Below are 19,481 nucleotides of genomic sequence, written 5' to 3' on the forward strand. Positions count from 1 at the left end.
AGAGAGAGTGCTTAGAAGGACCAAAGAGGTTGTCTTTGTCGTGCCCCTGCCCCTAGACAAGGATGTTCTTAAACTGGGCACTAGCTAATCCTGTGACCCTTTTCTTTTAGCACTTGAGTTTGAATTAGGGAACACGTTTTACATCAAAACGGATACACCTCGGATAAAGTAAGCATTGATTGTTTAGCCAAGATGCCCTCCCCCACCCCCCCGAAAGTCGGCAGAGAAGCGGCGAATGCCACTTAGCAGTTAATGAGCTCTCCCTTGCCCTTGACCCCGGACTGGATGAGGGGTTCCATCCCTGGGTCGTTAGACTCTGGAGAAGGGGTGGCGGGAGAAGAGGAGGGCTTGTTTTTGTTGGGGGATGTGGGAAGTAGGAGCTAGCCTGTTTCGCGGTTTTTTAAGCCCCTTGGCATGCCCTGACCTGATCAAGAGGGAGTCAACTGCTCTCTGGAATGTTGCGGGAGAAGGTGGGAGACTGCTTCCAGAGGAGGCCTGTGGGTGCTGGAGGGCACCAAGGGGGTCACACAGGGAGAAGCAGGGCAAGAGACGGGAGGGGCACGAGGGAAGCTGGGGTGCGAGGTGACAGACGCGCGCGGGGGCTGAGGCGGGCGGGTGGAGCTGGCAGCGAGGCAGCGGGGGCGGCTGGTCGGGAGAGAGGATCCCTCCCCGGGCGGCGGCGGCGACCCGACCGCGCGGGCTACTGCGCCCAGGCTGTCAAGCGAGCGCGGGGGGCGGGCGGGAGGAAGGGGTGGAGGTGCGAGGGGAGGAGGGCTGGCACCGGAGCGCCGCGCTGTCGGTGCAATAAAAATGCATCCCATGGAACTGCCCATGGAGAAGGACGGGACCGAGACGCAGCAGCAAGAGGACGTGGTAAAAGCGGAGGAGGACGCCCAGGAGGCGGTGGCGGCGGCGGCGGCGGAGGCGGCCGGGAAGTGAAAGGTCTCGCAAAGTTCAGCTGTTGCTGCGGGCGCCGAGCCCCGGGCTAGCGGCGGAGGAGCCCGCAGGACCGCTCCGAGGGGCAGCGTGGCCAGGCGGGCTATGGTGCCGGGGCTCCCGCCGCCCCCAAGGTGCCCGCGCCCCTCCAGGCCGGTGCGCGAGGGTCACCCCACCGCCCGGCGCGGCCCCAGCCCGCAGCTCCCCGCCGCCGGCGCCCACTGACCGAGCCTGGCACCCCAGGAGGAGGAAGAAATAAAGAGCCCCGGTTCCTCCCGAGGACTGCTGGCGCTTCATCCCGCGACCGCGAGGGCTCGACTCCCTCCCGCACCCGCCCGGCCCGGGTCCTCCCGGCTCCTCCCGGCCATGGGGAGCTGCGCGCGGCTGCTGCTGCTCTGGGGCTGCTCCGCGGTGGCCGCAGGTGGGTGGTGACGCTGCCGGGCCCCCAACCCCCTTCCTTCGCCCCTTGTGTGCCCCACCTCGGAACTCGGGGGTGCAGGCGAGTGCAGGCTGAGAGCGCAGAGCTCAGCTCCCAAGGATGAAATGAGTGGCCATGTTCCGCCTCCTTTCCCCGGGTCTCAGCACTTTAAAATACTACTGATTTTTTTTTTTTTTTTTTTTTTTGCAACTGCGATACACATGCCTTTGGATAACCCGATATCCTGGGTGCGCCCTGCCGGAAACAGCGCGACCTTGGTTTTTTTTTTCTCGGTTTGGACTTGTAAAAAACTGCCTTTCCATTTTGTGAGGGAACAAAGGACCAAGCTCGCCATCCCCCGGCACTTCATGGCCTGAGGAATGATGGGGAGGGGTGGCCCAGCGACCCTGGGCGCGCGTGGGCCGGGGCCGCTCTCTTGTTGAGAGCGATCGCCGTCGTCCCCGACCTCATGCTGGGTACTAGGGAGCCAGGTAGGGACACCTGGGGCGGGGTGAGTGGCCTCTCCCTGGGCAGCGGCTAGAACTCAGTGAGACCCCGGGCTGGGACGATAGGTAGTGATCGCCCCGGGTTGCACGGAGCCGGCTTGCCGCCCTTGGGGAATTGGTACCCTGGCCGAGGCTCCGCGGGAGGTCGGAGGCGGGTCTGCTTCCTGTCTCGGTAACTGGACGACCGGTAGAGGCGTCGTCAGATGCGCTCTCCCTCCCACTCCCATCCCGGCTGCCTTGGGCTGCCCTTGACCACCCGTTCCTAGCTTGCCGTTTCTAAATTTGGGAACCCCTTTTGCTCCTCACCCTCCTCTTGCAGGTCACCTGGTTTCCAGTTAGGCGTAAGTGCGGTTCAGGGTGTAAGGGGGAAAGAAAGTGAGGGACTCTTTGGCCACTTGGTCTCTCAAACGCATCTCGCTTGCTCCAGAAAGAGGAGTGTGGGCTGGAGGGACGGACTGGTGGAGAGGGAGCATTGGCACACTTCTCCCTTCCCTTCGGTTTCATCCACTCAGCCCCCAGAGACGCTAGCATGAAGCAAAAGCCAGGCTTTAGAGTCTACATCCCAAACGCATCGGACTCTTAGGAGCATCCTTGCTATACTTGGATGGTCACTTCTTTAGGGATAGCTAAGTATTGTGTCCACCGATTATTTATCTGGCTCCAGTCTTTTCTGGATTTCTTCCTAGTTTCGGGTGGGGGCATCTAAAATTATTCAGTACTTTTCCCAAGGAGCCGTTAAAGGTCTAAGCTTTTACTTTAATTCTTGCTACTTAGGCACCCCTGCATGCACTTATGCATGCTCCCCCAACCACAAAGTGAACTTTAATAAACCTTTCCCTTTTCAAACCGTGTTATGGCAAAAACATGCAAGCAATCAAGAGGTTGTAAATAAATATCACAAGGCAAGTGTTTCAAGTCAAAAATACTTGTACGGGCAGTATATGATTTTCCCTGAAATGCTTTACAGGTGAGTCATAGCACACTGTGTGTTTGGGTGATCCTGGCCACCCAAACAAGCAACTGTTGCCCCAGCTAATCAGAAAAGTGGCAAACAGAGTCCAGGCATAATGCACACTTGAATTTGACATTTAAAAAATATGCCTAAGGAAGCCCTTTCTTATGGTTGCAAAGAACCATAAGGCTCGTGAGGCTCGTGATAGTCAGTTGAGTGTGTGCAATGTCTCTCTTTTGGTCTAAGCTTTCATTTGGCTTCTCCAACAGTATAGTGATAACAAGTCAGAGATGCTCCCTCTTAAGCAGAAACGTTCAATTAGCCGGAATTTGGGGTTTGACTTTTTCCTTTTTTTCCCTCTCTGTTTTAACTTTTAAAATAGATAATATTGCTTCAGGTATTCATAATTAAAATGACAAGCCCAAATTAAGGATTATATTATGTAGTCAGGATGTTAGTAGGTGTATAATGTTTATCATTTTAAGTAATTTTGAAACATTAAAGTCTGTTGGACCTTTGTTTGGGTGGAAGCACATGTTTCTTTAGGAAGGTGTTTTAGTTCACAGATTATGTTTAAAGGTCCTGTTAGTGGCTGCCAGACTGTAAACATTCTCCTGTTAAGCAAACAGGTAGCTACTGTAGAACCTGTCATAGGTAGAAGCACTCAAGAGGCAGAGAGTGTGTCAAATAAGCTTTTCTGTCATTTGGCAGTTTAGAGGGTTTTTTCTTACTTACATTTACTTAATATTAAAAATAGATATTGCACATCTTGGCTCCAGTGGTCTCTAGCTTTGTCTCCCTAAATGAGATCCCACTGTATACCAATACCTCATATTGATTTTCTTAGGGAATTGGTCCTTTCATGTTTTTGTCTTAAAAATATAGTAGAATTCTACATTTCCTCCTCAATGCATTCTCATAAACATGTTAGATAATGCTAAAGACTCAAATTATGTTCGAAAGACTAAATTGAGTGATCTTAAAAACATTGTTGGTTTTTGGTATTATTTATGTCATGACTTCAAAAGCAAATGAATGTATTTCAAAAATAGAGACTGTTAGAAAGCAGTCCCATTATCTTTAGGCCCATTATCTTTACCCAGTGTTTCCACCTTCCTTCCTCTCGCCCTTTACCCAAAGTGATTTTATTTTCTTCTATGTGAATTTTACATGAAACGGGCATGCAGGCACACACCCTCACACACACATGCACATTCACACACTTGCATATGCAAATAGTATAAATGCAGAACAGTATTCATGCTCAAATTTGGTAGCATTTCCTCTTTACTGAAAGCCTTGGGGCAATATGGGGATAACTCGACTGTTGAAGGTGGACTAGGTGGACAAAAGAGGTTTCCAGATGGGTTTGTCTTGAATAACATATGCTCTCCCATCTCTAGGACTGAGTGGAGTGGCTGGAGTGAGTTCCCGCTGTGAAAAAGCCTGTAACCCTCGCATGGGAAATTTGGCTTTAGGAAGAAAACTCTGGGCAGACACCACCTGTGGTCAGAACGCCACTGAACTGTACTGCTTCTATAGTGAGAACACTGATCTGACTTGTCAGCAGCCCAAATGTGACAAATGCAGTGCTGCGCAGCCTCACCTGGCTCACCTGCCAGCTGCCATGGCAGACTCATCCTTCAGGTTTCCTCGCACGTGGTGGCAGTCTGCTGAGGATGTGCACAGAGAAAAGATCCAGTTAGACCTGGAAGCTGAATTCTACTTCACTCATCTGATTATGGTGTTCAAGTCCCCCAGGCCGGCAGCCATGGTGCTGGACCGGTCCCAGGACTTTGGGAAGACATGGAAGCCTTACAAGTACTTTGCAACTAACTGCCTGGCTACATTTGGCCTGGAAGATGATGTTGTCAAGAAGGGAGCTGTTTGCACTTCTCGATACTCCAGTCCTTTCCCGTGCACTGGAGGAGAGGTAAGGGCACATGTTTAACTCTACACTGTAAGGAAGGTAGAAAAATGTTACCAGCCCACATTTTTTTTAAAGCATGAAGGTATACTTGTAGCAACATGAGTGAAATTAGAATTTTTCATGAGCTTTATTTGTCATAAATTATTTCTCACCCTTAGACATGGATGTCTAGTCATTTTCAAGCAGGTTGCCCACTGGCTAGGTTTAAGTCAGATTTCTAAGATTTTAATTTTTTTCATTTTAAGAAAGAGTAAATATGCAACATTATCCTTTTACCTTAGAGGTTTAAAAGGCTACTGATTTCTTCAGGTAGCAGGACTGCTTACTGTGCTTCTGAAGAGGCAGGAGTTACTGAGACAGCCTGTTCCTGGAGCCCATGCTGGTATCTTCCTGAAACTGTTAACATAGATAGGAAGTAAATAAAAACAAAACCAAGGGAGAAAAAAATATGTTTGTCAGAAGGATACTTTTATATAACAGAGGAGTTTTACTGTTAAGATTGCAAGAGTGCATAGCAAACAAATGAAGGTAGTTTCTTTTAAGATGCAGAAACTCTTTTTGGACGCACATACATATCAGTTGCAGCTTAGGGTCTTGGGTCTATCCGGGGCGCAAGACCATCTCAATATCATTCTGCAAAACAGCCTCCTTAGCTACTAGTCCAATTTCTGTATGGAATGTTTACCCTTTGTTTCATATTTCACCTCTCCGAAGGGGGAAACATGTCTTTTTTAACTTGTACAGATGTACCTAGAAAGCCCTCCCCCACTGAGATATGTGAAAACATGGAATTTAGAGGCAATTGAGAGAAAGCAGACTCAAAGAATAAAATACCTTCAACGTGTAGATCAAGAAATATCAATGCAGGAAAAAAGAGAAGAGAGAGTATAGTATTTCTAACTCTAGTACATGACACAGACACACAGAGTAGATAAGTGGTTCTCAACAAGGAGTGATTTTGTTACCCCCCATCACGAGGGGGACATTTTTGCGGGGAAGAGGGACACTGTTGGCATCTAGTGGATGGAGGCCAGGGATGCCACTAAGCCTCCTACAGTGGGCAAGATAGCATCCCTTCCACTCCTGTCCCCAACAAAGAATTATTAGCTCAAAATGTCAATAGTGTCAAAGTTAAGAAAGCCTGGACCAGGTGTTAAGCATATATCCAATGCACGTATTACAATGGCTTCAGAGACTAACATAATCATTCTTCTAGCAGTCATTTATATTACTATTCACAGACTTCCCAGATGATTATATTTAGTAAACATTCATTGAGCCCCTACTATGTGTGTCAGGCATTGTACTCCGTGCTGCTAATTCTATCTTCGGTTTGGGGGACAGGGGTGCTTGCCAGGGACTTGATGGAAGGACTGGTTTGGAAACTTCTTCTCCCTCCTACCATAGACCCATATGGACTTTTGCCATGTTACCCAGCTACTTCTTCTTCTGTGGACACTCCTCAGACCAGGAACAGAGTTGCTGGCACCAGAGCCGAGCAGGATGTGGTACAAGCAGCACACAGACTATTTTCCATTCTTAGTTTTCTTTCCATTCTTCTCTAAAGTTGGCTTAATATTGTAAACCTGCACGCACCCTGTCATGATGGACATTTTTAAAGATACCAGGACAGGAAAGAGACAGATAAGTTAGACTCATTGTTTTCTTCCGTGGAGAACACTTTGTGTTGCAAACAAATGAATGGCTTGAACTCTCAAATTGCTTTGGAATTGATCCACAGGCTCCTATCAGTTCCCTGCATCTCAGTGCTACTGGGCCATGTGTACCTATGAAGTAGCAAAAATAGAGTTTCAGTAACCAGATGGCAGGCATGCTTGCTTAGCAAATATCATGTTGAATGTATTACAATGGCCCAGCAATTACTTAGAGATGACTAAAGGAACATTTATTTAACCTATAGCAGAGCAAAATCTTGTCTTCTTTAAAGCCAAACTACTTATTGTCATCAATGCTTACATCAAATTTCAAGCAGAGACTAAAATTTACGTTAGATAGATCTTTCAATGTGCAGTCACCTTTTATATCCAGTTAAAAAAATTTTTTTTACTGTAGTTGTTATTTCAGCAGACATATTTCAATGGCAAGAAAAACATCAGGTGCCACCTAGTTCTCTCTAGAGCATTATTTGCAAGTGTACATTAAACCACCATAGAATTTCTTCCCTTCAGAGACAGGTTTGAGGATGAATCTTTCCCTCCTGAGTTAGAGAGTAGAAGAGAGTTCCTCAAAGGTAAGGACCCGAGGAAGCCCCCTAGGAAATGATTATTATCTACCTCTTGCATGTTGCTTTGGAATATAAATTAGTGCTGAGCTACAAATTAATTTTTCAGTACAACCCTGTATCCTCAATCACTCTCTTTGAAAATTGAGTGATCAGAAAAATAAGCCAATTAATCTAGCATCAAAGAAGTAGTTTCAAATTTCATTTACTCCTTATTTATAATACTAGACCTGTATCTTCCTCCATTCTATACAAGACTTCTCAGGCTTTCTCTAGGTATTATCCTACTACGCAGACTAACCTAAATACATCCCAGACTTAATTTGTTTCCATTATTCATTCTAAAATATTTCTTTGGGCTTTTAGGGCCCTAGAGAGTCCTGTAGTTTCATGTCTAAGAAATCAGATATGCCCATCTTCAGAGTGGAAGGCACCAGTCATCTGAAAGAGGACTTTAAAAATATAGGCCCGAAAAATCCACTCAGAAGAATACTTTTTAAATCCAAGAATACTTTTTAAATTTAAATACTTTTGAAATCCGAGTCAAATCTACTACACAGAAACTTTCTAAACTGGTCAGCAGTTTCAAAGAATAGGATATGGTTATCCTAAAATGTGTCTCCTTTACAGGAGAGGAGATTGAGGCTCAGAGGTAGGGCGATTTGCCCAACGACATACAGTTAGTTAGTTATGTGACAGCGCTAGGACTAAATCACAAGTCTTCTGACTTTAAAAGTATAGTATTTGTTTCATAAAACCATGTTCTCTCTCCATTACCTCTAAGAATTGCTAGCAAAGAGCTATCTGTCTTTCTCCTCGCTCACTCTCTCACATTTGCTATTCATTTGGATGTGACATGAAGGTAAAAAAGAATTTGCCAGATGGCTTTCTCCTGAGCAGGAATGTCCTCTGAGATGTCAGTGGTGTTCTGGGAATAAAAGTTTCCATGGCCAAACCAGATTGGGAAACACTGACTGGGTTTAACAAAATTAGACATTTATAAGTATATAAATATTCTCATTATGTGTCCTCTGTCTCCAAGTGGGAAGTATAGGATGGGACATTCCCAAACTTATTTGCCCATGCAACCCTCTTTTTGCAGAACTCCGATTACTATCTTTCAGAACTCTAGAGATCCTCAGAGCACAACTTGGGAAATGCTGGGGTGGAGGTATTAAGTGCTCCCAAAATCCCGGTAAAAGGCACAGATGGGGGAGATGTTGTTCAAGGGGTACGATGTTTCAGTTATGCAAGATGAACAAGTTCTGGAGATCTAATGTACAACAGTATGACTATAGTTAACCATACCTTATTGTGTACTTGAAATTTGCTAGGAGGGTGGATCTGGAGTGTTCTCACCACACATACCGAAAAGTGGTGACTATCTGAGGTGATGGAAATGTTAGCCTGAATGTGGTGATTATTTCACAATGTTTATGTATATCAAATCATCAAATTGTACACCTTAAATACATACAATTCTTAATTTTCAAATATACCTCCATTTAAAAAAAAAAAGGCACAGGCAGATGTGGTGCTTGGCATGGTACTGGGAATGGGGGTGGGGAAGGGGGAGATAGAGAACAAATAACTAAGTAAAATATACAGTACACCAGAGTGTGATAGGTAGTAAGGAGAAAATAAAACAGGGTAGGGGATGGGGAATGCTGGCAGGGGAGGGCTTGCTGTTTTTAAAACAGGGTGAAGGATTTGTGTTTGATGGAGCAGACAGTGACAAGAACTCTGAGTTCCTGGCAAGTTTTCATGAGTGAACAAAATCTATACTTAAGGGTCCTATTTCTTTCAACCTGTTGATATGGAAAACTGAAGTTGTGTATTAAAATGACAAACATTGGTAAAAATCCCTCTTGCTAGTGTTTCTTAAAATGAGAGCATTTGAAAAGGAACCTGAATGTCATTGATGGAAAAGCACATGACTGATGAGTAATCTGAAGCCTGAAGAGAGTTAAGTGACTTGTCTACAATTACTCAGCTGAAATTCGTATTTCCTGACTTCTAGCCCAGTGCTGCTTCCACTATACTAGTTTGAAATTCCTTTGTACCAAGCTGTGTGGTGTGAAAGATACAAAAACTATATACGTTCCTTTCCTTTGCAATCCTTACAGTCCGGTGGGTAAGAGATTAAATGTGATAATTTATGGACTGATTGATTAAATAATATGAGGTAGTGCATGATTAATTCCCCAAGTATGTTGTGAAAATAATATGCTTTGCAAGATCTGAGTATCTGTCTCTTTAGGCCATTGAAAAGGATTATATTTCAATACCTTGTGATAAAGTCAGTATGGCACAAATTTGCAGAAAATGATAAGTTAATCAGGTTTTTACAGGTATTTATATGTATAATGTCCTAAACAATATTTAGGATTTTTAAACTGAAAAGATAAAACAAAGTAATACATGAGTAGAAGTGCTTTCTAAACACTCCTCTTTGGTTAGCTACTTGCTTTCTTCAATCATTGAAATGTGCTCATGCCTATTTTTTCAGCAGTATCAGTCATGAGTCATAGTGGCAGCTCTTATATACTGAAGCTTTCCCATCTGCCAGGCATTCTGTAGAGTCCTCTGCATCCCTTATTTTCACAAGAACCCTGTTAGTTGGGTACCAGTATTGACCCCATTTTACAGACAAAGGACCTGAGACTTAGTGAGTCAGAGTAACTCGGTCAGAGTAAATAAGTAATGAGCTAACTTGTGCCAGAGCTGGGATGATTAGCTTGCTTTAAAATTATTTATATGATTAGGTTTTATTATAACTCCAAAATCAAAAACAAAACAAAACTAAAACTAAATTGCTCTGGTAATTATTAAACTGTAAAACTTACAGTTCAATTGATAATTTGTAATATGTGAACTTTGCATAATAAAGTTAATTTATTTTACATTAGATAGAAAAATAACAAGTAAAGATTCTTTGCACTTAACATTACCCAAGATCATTTAAAATAAATGATATGGGAGTGAGTATTACAGTTCTTCAGTACCATTTAGCATACTTTTTATTTGATTTGTTTGTTGGGCAGAAGGGAAATACTTTTTATCTAGTTGGTAACCACTTTAAGTAATTCTTCTAAGTTATTAATGTTATGCTTTGAAGCATATTCTCAGCTATAATTTTGTTGAACTTTTTTGAAAATAAAATGTTGTATATATTTGTTTAGAGTGTTTCAATTATCCACACCCTGGGGCTACTCCCTTCCTGTAGGGGTGGGGCTAGAGACTTACAACAGCACATTTTAAAAAATGGCTTTAGTTTAAGGAAAACCCACAGAATGGTTATCAAATAAAATTATTCAAAGGAGCTACATTAAAAATTTGAACAAACCCAGAGATTAAATCAATAAACTTTGACTTATTGATTTCAATGGGTGAATACCCCCCCACCAAATACCTTCTTTCTAGCTATTAAAAAAAATCTGTTTAGCATCTGCTTGCTTCGTATTTGTTCTATTTGATGGTTTAACTTTGCCAGTATTTGGTTGTAATTTTCTGGAAACTTTGAGAGATCAGATTGCAAAATGCTGAGTTAGTAACTGATGATTCATATTGAAAAATTAAGGCCAGACAATGAGGAACAGACACCTGGAGGTCAGGTATATCTGGGCATACAAGGTAACTTCCTACCAAGGAGTGGAGAACACAAACCAGGCTGGGAGTATTAGAGGTTGGGGGCTCTGGAAGACGAGGAAAATGAATCATGCCAGAGAATATGGAAGTTGTTGCTTCTGATCAGTAATCAGAATTGTCTGAAAAGTCACTGAATGTAATCTCTCTCTCGTCTGCACTCCCATGCACTCTGGTCACTTACATGTAACTATAATATCATGTCCCCCATCTCTTCTGTTCCTACAGTGTTCACTTCTTGAGGAACTTTGTCTCCTCTCTCATTGTATTCACTCTGTGGCTCCCAGACCCCCAACCTCTGAACCTAGCACAGATCCCCACAAGGCATAAATGTCCAGAGTACATTTGGAGAATACTTCAGGACAGTGAGGGGGCTGGTGCTGACTTGAATTATATGAAAATAACTGTAAAATGATAATACTGTTTACTAATTGTGTTAGATGTTACACAACTCCTACGTATCCTTTCAAACTAGTCATGATTCGTTCATTCTTCTTACAAATATTTATATAGTGTCTCCTATGTGCCAACTATTTTAGGAGTTGGGGACACACAGCAAAAAGTCAAAAACTGCTGCCCCTGAGATTACATTCTAAATGTAAGGTTAAGTAAGTAAAATATATGGAATGTTAGATAGTATCAATAATAAGTGTAAATTTAGAAAGAAAGAAAAAAAAGCAGGGAAGGGGGCTAGGAAGTAGGAAGGGGTTTTTAAATGTTTAGACAGAGCTCCCAGGGAAAGCCTCACTGTGACTTTTAAATTAGGACCTGAAGGGAAGCAGAAATGAGTCATGGGCACGTCTAGGGGAAGAGCAAAGGCCCTGAGGAAGTCTGCCTCCTACTGATAGGACTGTGAAGAGGCTGGTGCTGAAGCAGAGGGGTTGAGGTGTAGTATAACAGGCGAGGTCAGAGGGATAACGGGGAGGTGTGGGCGATTATGTGGAGCCTCATAAGTAGGTGCCCAGGATGGCCCAAATTTACACCTAGATCACTTAAATCCTGTTAATTATTCGTAGCATCCCCTTTCACTCTCAAAGAGATCCCAGTTTGGACAATAAGTTATTATACAGTCATCGAGTTTTACTCTGAATGATATTGGAAGCCCATGGAGTCTTGAGCACAGGGGCAATATGATCAATTTATTTTTAATAGGATTTCTCTGGTTTGTGTGTTAAGGAAGGACCAAAGGGGGAAGCAGGGAGACCAGCTAGAATGCTGCTGCAATAATTCAGGCTAGATCTGATGGTGCATGGACAGAAGGTAGCAGTGGAAATGGTAAAAAGCTGTTGAGTTCTGGATCCGTTTTATGGACAAAAGCCAACAGCATTTGCTGACAGGTTGGATGCAGGGTATGAGAGAGAGAGAGAAGTAAGTATGGTTTTAGCCTGAGCACCTGGAAGAATGGGATAGCCAATTACTGAGATGAAGAAGGCTCTCGAGGGAAAAGACTTGGAGAGGAATGCCAGGAGCTGATATGTGGACACGATAGGTATGAGTTGCCTGTGAGACATCCAAGTGGAAATACCGAGTAGGCAGTTGGATCTGTGAGTTTAAAGTTCAGAGGAGGGGTCTGGACTAAAGATATAAACTTGGGAGTCATCAGTGCAGAGATGATATTTAAAGCCATGAAACTGGATGAGATCATCAAGGGAGTGGGTGTGGATAGAAAAGAGGAAAGTCCAAGAACTAAGCCCAGGAGAGGATCAAAGTTAGTCCACTGACGCTGCCATTACCAAAAACGCTTGGAACTGCCCAGGCTTATACGAGAACCAGTCTTACCAATCTGCGGGTTGGTAATTAAATGGTTGTTTAATTAAGCAACAACATGAATTCGAATAACATTGACTTGCTACAGTCGAAACAGAGGGTACAAATTCTAAAATGAAAGTCAGAGGGAAGGCATGAGAACTGCAACTTTAGGTTTTCAAAAGATGAACTGAAACAAATAAGGAGAAGGGAAAGCACTGATCAGGTAATGAATGATGATAGAAAAGGGAGAGGGAACAGTATTGAAGGAGGATGATAACCCTTGAAAATATCATGCTGAAAGAGAAATGTTGATTCTGGGTGCTTTCAGATTTTAAGGGCCTCACATTCCATTTTATCTTGACTCATCCAACTTTTAATCTTTTTTTTGACCCAAAATTCCAGCTATAGGAGCAATTTTTTGGAATGATTTTTTTAAAAAGGCATTTTTAAATGCCCCTGAGCTATTACAGTATTGGAAATGAAATTAAAATATAGCATTGTACACATTTTTTCTGCTTAGTGGGTTGTGAAATTTAATTTGCAAAATGTGATGGAGAACATCTACCTAAGGCAAGGGTGCTGTGGAAGTTAATCCCATTTATGTAGAAGTATTTACATTTTCACAATCTTGAAAAATATTAATGTTTTTATTAATGCTTATATATTAATGTTTAGTTGTTCTATTATGGAGGAGAAGAGAAAAGCATCATTTAGAGATCACAGTATAATGTGCCAGTTTCTATTCTGTTGGGCATTTTGTATACATCTCACTTTATCTCTAAGAAACAAGCTCTTTTCCTGGATAGTTTGTCTTGTTAACAAACAAACAAAAACAAAACACCAACCCTCTTTCTATGTCCTATTTCACTTGTCTTCCTAACTTTCCTGTAACTGACAGGAGCAGAAGTCTTTCAAGGCATCAGCTATGTTTGCCGTTGTTACTTTACACTTCATAATCACAGTTCCCAAAACAAAACAAAAAAAGTATGAAAGACATTCAAATGCCTTCTGCGTGACATCATTTGTGCTAACACTCTATCTTTCGGCAGCTACTGAAAAAGGTTTCAGTGTTTTAAAATTAAATCAAAGAGAGAAAATGTAATCACTCCCTTATACTGTTTAATCTCCATTAAGAATTTGTGTTTCTTTTTATTTCAGCCAACCTGACCTTGCTGAGGTCTTTGAGGCTTTCCATCAGTTCCTTTTGTTGATGCCTACATTTTTCTCATATCCTGTGTCCCAGTGAATAACCCTCTGACTCCACTCCCACCTCCAAATAAAAAGCAAAAGTAAATGGAGGCCACATCAACCACTTCTCTGTCAGAAGAACTAGGCACTTCACTCTCCAACAACCCATGTTCACCATCCCAACACACCTAAAGGGGTAGGACACTACACTCAGCCTGTTGTAACAACAGCTCTCTCTCTGATGCTTACCGAAGTTCAGAAGAACATAGGCCCACTGGGGAATCCTTTCTGGGGCAGGGGACGTAGTGAAGAGGTATAGTTTGCAACAACAGAAAGGTAATCGTCAACTCCTGCCCACGTGCTCTATCAATCCTGTTTTGTTACTTTTGGCCATTTTTCTTTCTAATTTTTATTTCTTCTCTTTAATAATTTAGTTATATCACATTAGACCACTTCTTTTATCTCTTCTCAGGCCCCCAAATATATATTTGTCTGCAAAAATGGACATGATACCTAGCCTGCTCCCATGATTTTCTCTCTGGAATCTTCTGTTGGTTCTCTCAACTCCATTGCCCCCTTGTCTGTCCATCACATCCCCATTCTAGATCAATTCTACTGTTCGCCTTCTTGCTCCTTCAGCTAAATAGCTGAACTCTAATGGGAAAAATAATAACACGATTGTGCTGAGAGATACCTCTACAAATTTACGTTTTCCAGCCTGAATTTGGCCCTCACACTTCCCTGGAAATCCTTTTTCCCTCAGCTCCCTTTCATTCCTGCAATGACTCTTTCAAAGTGTCTTCCCCTCTCCCTAAAACCCCTTCTCACACCCATTGCTTGCTCTCAGCCAAAGAGTTTGCCTCTTACCTCACTGAGAAAATAAAAACCCAAACAAATAGCATCACTGTCTAACCCAGAAAGACCCATCAAGGCAAAAACTGAGATTCATTCTCGATTCTTTTCTCTCCTTCACCCAGCCTCAGTCATTCACCAGGGCCTGTCCCATTCTGCTACTGCAGTGTCTCTTGAGTACATATGCTTCTCTCCGTCCCCACAGCTACAAACGGTGGTGCACATCATTTCTATGTATTATTGCAATGTTCTCCTGAAGGTTCTCTCTATTCTGTCTTGCTTGCTTCCCAATCTGTTCTCTATACCACACTCTGAAGGATCTTTATGAAATCTAAAATGTCACTTCTCTGCTTAAAACCCTTCACTGACTCTCCAGTTTCCTCATAACGTAGTCCATGTTGTTTAATGGGGCATGCTAGGCCCCTTCTGAATACCCGCTGCCTCATCCTCATCACTGCTGCTTATACCCCAGCCTCCAGCTCTATCTGTTGAACCACTGTATTACCCCAAGGTACCATGCTCTTTCTCATCCTCTGACCCTTGCACACATGCTTTCTTTTCCTGAGATGCTTCTCTCTTCTGTTCCTCTCCCCAAGTCCTACCTCTCATCCACTTAGCTAAGTTGTCACTCAAATATTTTTGGATGGATGGATGAAAGGATAGATAGTTGCTATTCATCCTTAAGGACGTTCCTTAAACTTCACCTCTTTCCAAAACTCTGGGTTAGGTGCACTACGTATGTGCCTTACACCTGTGCACCCTTATCACACGCTCACCTCTGTCACGGCGTTTATCGCATTGTTCTGTGAGCTCCTTAAGGCAGTCCAGACCACACTTCGAGAAACACTACCCTTGCGTCTAACATGTTGCCTGTTAAATAGCTGTTTATCAAATATATGAACACTGAGGCATTATTATTATTAAGATGATCTATAATAACTATTTGTTACCTTTTGTTGTTCAAAGCATCTTTATGGCAGAGTACCTGGTCTGCAGGCACAGGAAACAGTATGTTTGAGAGATGACTTGCTAAATGTCTGTTAAGTTAGCCATTTAGGATGACAGATCCTAAGGCAGATAGTTAATTAGTACAATTTCTCAATAAGAACAATGTCGTAGCCTCCATCCCTTTGCAAACCCAAACCACAGGCTCTGTTGCTAATCTGCAAAGGCCTGGTACAAAGGGTTGCAGTTTAGATGGAAAGGTACAAATCTATCAACACCTGTTGGAAAACAGCAGAAGGTGCATGTAAAGGTTGACTGGGGGATTTTGTTTAGTTTTTCATTGATATCATTGGAAATGATTGAATAGAGGGCCTCATGCTTCTGCTCCTGCAGTGCTTCCAGCTGGGCTTCTTTTCACAATGCTGTGTTGGGTGCAAAGGTGGGGTTTTTTTGTGATTCTGGAAAACAATCACCTTATGACACGGCCTCTGGACAAACCTGTGCAGCTATCTGGTTCACTCAGATAAACTGCCAAAGTTGTTACTCCCTATCCCTAAGAAATATTATTTCAAGTAAGCCAAACCCCACTCACCTGCATTTCTAGAGCTGGGAGGAGAAACTAGCTTTGAAGAAAGAGGTTTAAATATTCTTTTCTTTGAAAAATCAAACCAAAAAACTTAAAAATATAAAACTTGTAAGTTATGTCTCTTTCTTATTATCTGAACATCACTGTAGTACATTCCTGCCTTCAGGGAGTTCACAGTCTGATTGGGACTTTTAAATTGCTGTCTCTTAAAGAATAAAAAAATAATTGAAAGGTGGAGAAGGAAATTCCATGGAAAAGTGCACATGTGTGAAGAAAGTCAATGCTCAGAATGGTTGGAGAGTATGGAATGGTGGGGAATGGAGAAGAGAGAGGGAGGAGGGAAGATGAGGCTAACCCTGAAGGCTCAGTTCAGATTATACAGGGTCTAGTGTGCAAAGTATTTTGGACTTGATCCTGTGGGTAGTGGAGATCAATCAGTAGCTCTTCTGGGTAAGGATAACATAATTAGAACTGTTTAAGAAAGACAACTCACGGAACGTTGTGAAAGATTCTTGAGCAAAACTTATGAGATTAAACTTAATAGTGATAAATTCCTCTTTTCAAAAATCAGCTGTAATACACCAAAGAGGTGTGACTTATCGCCATTCATGTGAAAAAGACCTGAGGGTTTCATTTGACTGTAATCTCAATGTGAGTCAACAATACATCATGACTGCCAAAAAAGCTAATGCAGTCCTAGGCTGCATTAATAGAAAAATAATGCTCCACACAAAAGAGAATAGTCCTTTTGTTGTGTTCTCCAGTCAAAGCATAGCTAGAATATTATGTTCAGGTCAAGATATTCCTATTTAGAGAAAGCTGAGCAGAATTGGTGAGATCAATTAGAAACCTCATTATATCATGAACAATTAACTTGGGATATTTCGCCTGTGAGAGAGGATTTATGGATGTTCAGGAATTGCTAGCATTCTTCAGATGTTTGAAGAGGGATTAAATGGACTCTGATGCTTTCAGAAAGCAAGAGTTTGACCAAAGAAAGACTCTTAAAAAACACGGATGTATCCAAAAGACAAAGTGAGATCCATTGAGTTTCTCATCCCATGAAATGTTTCAGCAAAGGCTGAGTGAGCCTCTATGAGAGATGTTACAGAAAGGATTTGTGTACAGATTTGAAGATTTGTCTCAGGACCCCTTAATGTCTCAACCACCTCTGAATACATGGATTATGCCATAGAGTGAGTAAATGACTTAAGAAAATTCTTTACATCCAAACTACTCCAATAGCAGGGGTCTTGGGCTGGATACTGCTTAGCTAGTCACATCAGTCTTCCTGCTAGCTAGGCAGGAGCCCTCAATTTTGGTGTAATCTTTTTGGGGAGATCTCATTTCTTGCAAGGTGAATGGGTCCTTCTTCTTAACCACTGAACATAAGGAAGTCACTTAACTGCTAAAGAAAAGGGTGTCAGCAGAAAAAGAAATGAGTCCCTACTCTCTCTGAGTCTCTATTTTGTATGAATAGATGATATTTTATCTATAACTTATATTTCTAGATGCAGTGTGGTAGCATAAGTGTAGGAGTTGGAGGCCCATATCAGGTCCATCACCAGGTTCTGGTGGTTCTATCTCTCATTGGTTCCCACCTCCACTGTTACCACTTTAATTCAAGTTCCTCATCTCACACCCAATCCTCTTAAGTAGCTTCAATGGCTCTCTCTTTAATTTAGGGGTCTTAGACTCTTCATTTGTAAACTGAATCAATGTGAGAAAGGACAAAATAAGGCACATATAAATGTGTTTTATAAATGGCTAAGTACTCTATAAATGCTAATTATTATTATTATTATTTTGTTTTTCGGTACGTGGGCCCCTCACCGCTGTGGCCTCTCCTGCTGCGGAGCACAGGCTCTGGAAGCACAGGCTCAGCGGCCATGGCTCACGGGCCCAGCCGCTCCGCGGCATGCGGGATCCTCCCGGACCGGGGCACGAACCCGTGTCCCCTGCATCGGCAGGTGGACTCTCAACCACTGCGCCACCAGGGAAGCCCAATGCTGATTATTATTAACAATAATATAGTTCAATTACATTATTAGTGAAGTGCACTTTTAGGTCACTTCATCCAGTCAATCAGCAAATATCTGGATGCCCACTATGTGTCTAGCACTATCTCAGGCTCTGGGGATACAGTAGTAAACAAAAATAGACATAAAATGCATTCTAAAGCCCAGGCAACTGACTTACAAATAAATTTTTAGAACACAAACCACTTGTAAGTTAGGGACATCCTGTACTAACATTGGTTAACTGTCAATGTTTTTCAAGAGCCTCAAGGGTCTACATTTTTGCTTAGTGCTTTTGGACAGATATTTAATTAGAGAACACATCAGTCTTGGTCATTTCATAGTAGATAGAGTGAATATAAAGAATTATATACTTTTTTTTTTATTAAAGCAGTAGCCCAGTCATCTTCACAAACAGGCAAAAATAGACTAGAAGGAGTTAGATTTAGAGAAAAATGAACAAATCAGATGTACAAAGAACAGTTCATGTCTCTTCATTCCATATTTAGTTCCACATATCTATTGTGACTCTACAGATTCTTTTAAAACTATATTATGAATGTCAAGTACAAGATAAAGAACTAAGTTTTAAAAGATATTTTTAGGTGGCAAAGTTATGTTGAGATAAGTATGAGCTTAAAGTAAAACTTCTTATCAAAGCTGAAAACAAATGTATCCACCTACACCTTGTTGGTATTTCAGACTCATGGAGGAATCTCCAAGTGATCCTAGTAAGAGGTTGCTCTGTAGGGAACTCAGAGTGAGCAAGCAAAGTTCAGTTCCTGACCCTGGTCTGGATTCCCTATTTGGACTTGTCTTTATTCTTTTGTTAAGAATAGATACTCTTCATGACTTTGTATGGTAGGTTTTTTGTTAAAATTAATGGTCTTTTAAAACAATATGCTTGAAAAAGTCTCTCTTGAAGTCCTGTTCAAGTTAGTCAGGGAGTTATAACATGTTTAAAAGATTATCAGTTTGAAATTCTGTAACCAGAACAGGTGGGAAACACCTGTTTTCCAAGAACTTTATAAAATATGCACCAGGCGCATGTAGAAATTCATGGGCCAAGAGTTCAGTGATGTATTATTGCTGTTCCTTTTTAGTTCTCCTTTTTAAAAAGCCCACTTGAGAAAGCATTTAGCTACTTCTGGATGTTCTAGCAGGTGCCCTAAGTGTAACCAGAAGGATATGTTACTTGTGGAGCTGGCCCCTGGTACTTTCATCCTCAGAGGCCATTTTAATCTCCTGGTCAGTTTCAACCAGTCACCTTCATCCCTTCAGCTGCTTATGGAGACAGGGGGAACCAATTCTGTTCATATGTACCTGCTGAATATTTAGACTGCTGTGGCCACCCCCAACCTCGCTTTGTTACGTCAGCCTTACCTGCCAGTTTGCCTATCAGTTTAGTTGGTGTGTAACCAGAAATATTATTTTCTCATGAACTAAGTAATACAATGACAGATACTATGGAAATATGCAGATAATGTTACGACATTCTATTCAGATATAGAAGT

At 42.3% G+C, this 19,481-nt stretch overlaps 1 protein-coding gene across 3 annotated transcripts in view; it reads left to right on the top strand.

Moving 5' to 3' along the window:
- Nucleotides 1–769: 769 nt before the first annotated feature.
- The window catches only part of NTN4 (netrin 4), a 112,589-nt gene continuing 93,877 nt past the window's right edge, over nucleotides 770–19,481 (top strand). For all 3 annotated transcript variants that reach the window (XM_060113412.1, XM_060113415.1, XM_060113414.1), the window contains exons 1-2: nucleotides 770–1,357; nucleotides 4,216–4,745. In XM_060113412.1, the coding sequence (XP_059969395.1) occupies nucleotides 1,303–1,357; nucleotides 4,216–4,745 (585 nt within the window). In that variant the 5' untranslated portion in view covers nucleotides 770–1,302. The remainder of the gene's footprint in view (nucleotides 1,358–4,215; nucleotides 4,746–19,481) is intronic.

Source organism: Mesoplodon densirostris, chromosome 11, assembly GCF_025265405.1.
Source record: "Mesoplodon densirostris isolate mMesDen1 chromosome 11, mMesDen1 primary haplotype, whole genome shotgun sequence".
NCBI classification, from domain to species: Eukaryota; Metazoa; Chordata; class Mammalia; order Artiodactyla; family Ziphiidae; genus Mesoplodon; species Mesoplodon densirostris.